The following is a 5,481-nucleotide window of genomic DNA, read 5'->3' as shown; positions in this document are numbered from 1 at the left end:
AATTTGAAAAAGTCAAAAACCTTTTGAAGAGTTACATCTTTTGATTTATTCAGAAACTAACACTGGTAATCGATTACCAAATTAGTGTAATCGATTACACAAAGCTTTTGTGTGAAAGGATGTGACTCTTCACATTTGAATTTGAATTTCAACGTTCAAAGGCACTGGTAATCGATTACCAAAACATTGTAATCGATTACAGATTTTTGAAAATAATTGGAATGTTGTAAATTCAATTTGAAAACTTTTTCAAAACAATTTTGCTACTGGTAATCGATTACAACAATCTGGTAATCGATTACCAGAGAGTAAAGACTCTTTGGTAAAGGGTTTTGTCAAAAACTCATGTGCTATTCAAAGTTTTAAAAAACTTTTTAATATTTATCTTGATTGAGTCTTCTCTTCATTCTTGAATCTTGAGTCTTCAATCTTGATCTTGATTCTTGAGATCTTGAACCTTGAATCTTGATTCTTGTCTCTAGACTTTCTTCTTGAGTCTTGAATTCTTCTTGATTCTTATCTTGAACTCTTGAATTGTTCTTGATTGATCTTTGAGCTTTTTGTCATCACCTTTGTCGCCATCTTTTGTTATCATCATTGTTATCATCAAAACACCTTTGATTCACCATGAAGCTTTGCTTCTACACTTTTATCTTTGTGATTGTGTTCACATGAATGTGTGAGTAGTTTCTTTGTTTTGGGATTAGGGTGTAGCCCTTTACAATTGTTTTATGTTAATTTAATAGATTTAAGGTTCTCTTTAATTTCGTCCCTTTAATTCTTCTTTTATTGATTTATACATGTCAGACACTTGATCATCGTTTGCATGATGTTAGATGCTTAAGGATATACCGAGAGGTGAACTTATGTGTTGGAACCATAATAGGCGAACTTTGGTTTTGTTTCATGAAAGTGGAATTAATCCTAGGTACATGGGTAAAACAAATTAACAAAGAACATAAACGATTTAATTGAACATAACCACAATGACAGTAAGGGATAAATTCAATTAGACACATTTTCCTTTCTTGAAAGAGAACGAATATTACCTTAAGTTAATTCATCATTAAAGAAAATTAAAAAGAACCTTGAATTGTTAGATTAGTCGAATAAGAGTCTCGGTGCGAAACCCCAATCCCAAAAATTTCTCAAATCTAAATTTAATCCAAATCAAATATTCTCTTATTTTTATTTTAATTTTATCTTTTATCATTATCTTATCTTAATCTTTAAATCTTTAAAATTGTTATATAAATATTTCCAAATCAATTTTTAATCTTTTCTCGATTATTTGATTTCTATTTAATTGCAGTAATTGTTGAGCCAAAAACACGATCCATGTAGATTCATATTATTAATTGATGACTACCGTACACTTACAATTTGTCTCTTATCAGGCTTATTAATAAATTTCACAAAATGAATGGTATCAAAGAAAAGTAACAATACCTCTTAAAATAAATTTACGTTTCCTATAATTAGAACAATAAAATACATTTATTTCTGAAAAGCATATTTACACTCACGTTGGGCTTGTTGAGTCCAATAGTGGGATCACTTTGCTTATTTGGTTATTCTTATTTGTCTCCTTTTTTAGATAAATAATCAATAACCATTTTATAGAAACTGGTCACTTATTCTTGATCTTTTGTAAAAGGGTTATAGGTACCTCTGCTACCCATAGTATATATATATATATCTATATATATATATATATATATATATATATATATATATATATATATATATATGTTCTTGAACCATGAGTTAGACATTAAATGAAATGACGTGATTATTCATATATGTATATCTATTAAAATTATGTGTCCATTCATAATGAATATACACAAAATTGAATAAAAGTGACTTCGTTCAAGGAACAAGGTAGAATAATGTTCTTATTCGATATCATTTGAAATGATGTGACGCTTTGTAGAGACGTCAAGTAAATTGACCAATATTTACGAATAGACACAAAATGTCCTTAAACGGAAAATTATTTATACACAAGACATGACATATTCATCATAAATATTCAATTACTATTCCATTTTTTAAATACACTTATAAAGTACTACTCCATATCTTATTGCTGTGAGGAAATTTGTGGTTTAACTTTTAAAAAATAATACATCAACGACTAAATGTGAAAATAATATTGTATATACTATCCAATTGAAAAGATGATGCGTTAAAAGAAATAAAACAAAACATATTTTTATCAAAACAAAAACTCATTGACAATCTTAAAGAAATGGCGATAAAATATTATACAAATTCATTTATGGGTCGGAGAAACAAGCAAATCTTTTTAAAAAAGTTACTATCAAGTAAAATTTTTGAGTAATTGGTGCACAAGATTGACCTTCATCATCTTAAAAATGATTATAAATTTGCATGAGAAAGAAAAATAAATACGTACGTTCTATCTCTTTGTTCCTCCACTATGAGTTTTTTTTCCACTGAATTTTCCTAATTATTAGATTTTTAATGAGACAATATATCATAACATATTGAAGTATGATATACTTTTCTTGACCAAAAGAAGTATGATATATTATTTTTCACTTGGTTTTTCTCCTGCATAATTGTTCCAGTAAAATTTTAATGAAACACATTCTTAAAAAATGAATATTTTCAAGGAAAAGTGCTATGAATATGTATTAGTGAGTATTCAAATTCTTAAAGTTATGGCTATTTATGTTTCACCTTCATTCATTAACCATATTCGATCTGAGTTACAATTTTATATCTATAAGTAGGTTAATATCAATCGTATGGAAAATGGGAACAAATTAAACCCCTATTTTTTTATTCTATTTTCTTTTATTCGTGCCAGAGAATGCCTCTCCTATGGAAGTTAAATCCTGAGTTAGTGAGTCTCAAGAGAAGTCTTTCGTGAACTGTTCCTCTATAATGTGAACTTGGGGCAATGTCACACTCTTTCCTCAAATATAGTGGATACTTCTTGGCGGTCGATAGTGGTCCCTCTCCATAAGGTTCTAGGTGGCTATCGCTCATTGGTGTAGTACATGTCTCTGTGTGTGGCATAGTTACTTTATCACTCTGAATATGTTGTGGTATATGTTGCATTATTGATTTGCCCATGATGAGGTGCATGTTTGGTCCAAACCATTTCCACTCTAGGGCCTTTGTACAAGGTCATCAACATGGTCCCAGCCACCGTCACCAATGTTCCCACCACCTTGGCTTGGCATCTCACCTTCTTCATGTTAACCTTCTCCATCCTTTTCACATAATCCAATCCTTAGAGACAGAAAAAAAGAAAAAAAAACCTTCAAAAATAACTTTTCTATTGGAATTATCTTAATTTTACCGGCATAATACTGCCATAACAAAAGTCATGGCAGGAAGCACGTTGCTCATTGCACATGAGAAGGTTGGGGAGGTTAATTTCAACCCAGCATAGTAGAAGTTTTGATCAATCACAGGCCTGTGTACAATAGTAAACACTTGATATGTAAGCAACTTATTCATTTATCAATGTATTTAGTTCTTTGAAGAAATAAAATTTTATAATAAATCGATGATTTTCCAAAATTTTAATGAAACAAACTTGGTCTAAATGTATATTTAGTGCATCAAATTATGGAACTAACCCAAGTAGAGCTAGGAAAAATATTTGCATGAAAATTGGGAATTTTATCCTCGGTTGAGCTTTCCTGAAATTGAAACCATGCATTAGCATTAATTTATAATGCTTTTATATTAAGAAAACAAAAAACTTCTGATGGCTTGCTATAAGGTGCATGCTTATTCAATGAACCTTTCAAGGATGAAGGCAAATGGAGCGACGACAGCAGTGGCAAAGGCATGGCGATAAACAAGAAGTACATAGTGGCTCATGCCACGGTTGAGGGAAACCTTAGTGATAATGTTCATGCCCGCATAGCCAAATTGTAAAGCAATCATGGCAAAGTAGGGTTTAGAGTTCTCAAGGAAGTTGGCACCACTTCTAAGCTTTTCAGTGGCCATTTCGGTTATTATTTGTTGGAGAATTTGGAGGGGCTTTGTTTTGAGAAAACGGTGGAAATAAATATTAGAGAGCCAAAAGGAGGACACAATAAATAATAGAGAACCAAAGAGAGGACACTGTAGAATAATGGAAAGAACACTTGGAAGAAGGTTGGTGTTTCTTCCTAGGGAATAGCATGGGAAGGGGTCTTATTATTTATACCAACCTGGAATGCAATTGTCTACGTCATATGTATGCTTAAATGTTTAAATTCCAAGGCCTTTCTCTATAGTGGAATAGAGGTAGGAATCACTTTCATAGGGGCAGGTCGATATACGCACATATATTGGTGCTCGGATAGAAACTTAATTACGAAACAAAATGAATTTTATGATAATATATAACGGAATCAAAGAGACTTGATCGAGTAACCAATAGCTAGCATAGTGGGTAGATATTAATTTGCTCCCTTAGCATGCTAAAAGGAATTGGATTCTGAAATAGGCTTGGCTGGATAAACTTTACTTTAATAATTTTCTATGTTCCAAAACAAATTTGTATTTGCGTCAATTGAGAATATACTCTCTTTGCGTTCACAAAAAAGTATAAATAAAAGAGATGAACATTTACGTGCGGCCAAACTTCTGTAATAACATTTTTGAAAAAAAAAAAGTTAAGTTCATTTGCAAAATTGTATCTCTTTATATAGTAAATTCCTTTCATAATATTCCTGAGAGAATTTGAGCATTTATACATTGTTATTATTTTTTTTCATATTTTGATTTAATTATTTTGTACCCTTTTATATTCATTATTTTTTATCAGATAAAAGGAAAAATATCATTACTATGGCCTATGGGTACAGGGGTACCCTTTTCTATTCATTATTTGTAAGTAACCTAGTTCTCTAAGCATTCTCACAAAACTAGTGGATAATCCACTTATAAGTTATATAACAATAATTGATTGTACTTTTTGTAACATAAGATTGTTTAATTTTAACGTTAAACTTGTGAAGTTTTTTATAAACCGATAAGGTGATCACACTACTAGAAAAGTACGGTTCTATAACAAACATTCTAAGACGGTCATAATACGACGCGCTGACATGTCTCTTAGCTTGCTCAGCAATCTCTAAAAGCTCCCTTAACGGTTCTTGTCATTGAAAAGGTTGGCTGTTTCAGGTGGCTGAAGACCATGATGAGTCCTCTGTGCATAAGATGGAAATAGGTCAGGCCGGCCTACGGGGGCCTACGACCTGACCTACATAAAATCTGACCTGCACTAACCTATTTAATTAAAAGGTTAGGTTCAGACTTTTTTAAAAGCATATTAAATTAAATAGACTAGGCTTAGGCTTATTAAAAAGCTTTATAAGCCTGATAGGCCGGCCTATATATATGTATATATACTTATACTATTTTTTGGATACCAATATATACTTATATTATTTTTTTGATACAATTAATATGTTTTTAAAACTAGCAGACTCTGATTACACAACT

General features: G+C 31.0%; 1 protein-coding gene across 1 annotated transcript; it reads right to left on the bottom strand.

Annotated features, from left to right (window-relative positions):
• Positions 1-2,817: 2,817 nt before the first annotated feature.
• Positions 2,818-4,147, bottom strand: LOC114408130 (WAT1-related protein At5g07050-like). The gene is made up of 4 exons (XM_028371235.1): positions 3,788-4,147; positions 3,621-3,683; positions 3,338-3,454; positions 2,818-3,248 (listed from the first exon to the last, which is right to left on the bottom strand). The coding sequence occupies exons 1-4, from the start codon at positions 3,994-3,996 to the stop codon at positions 3,062-3,064; spliced, it is 576 nt and encodes a 191-aa protein (XP_028227036.1). The 5' UTR covers positions 3,997-4,147; the 3' UTR covers positions 2,818-3,061.
• Positions 4,148-5,481: the final 1,334 nt, after the last annotated feature.

The sequence above is a fragment of the Glycine soja genome, chromosome 4 (genome assembly GCF_004193775.1).
Source record: "Glycine soja cultivar W05 chromosome 4, ASM419377v2, whole genome shotgun sequence".
Classification (NCBI taxonomy): domain Eukaryota; kingdom Viridiplantae; phylum Streptophyta; class Magnoliopsida; order Fabales; family Fabaceae; genus Glycine; species Glycine soja.
This window is presented reverse-complemented; position numbering and strand designations above follow the sequence as displayed.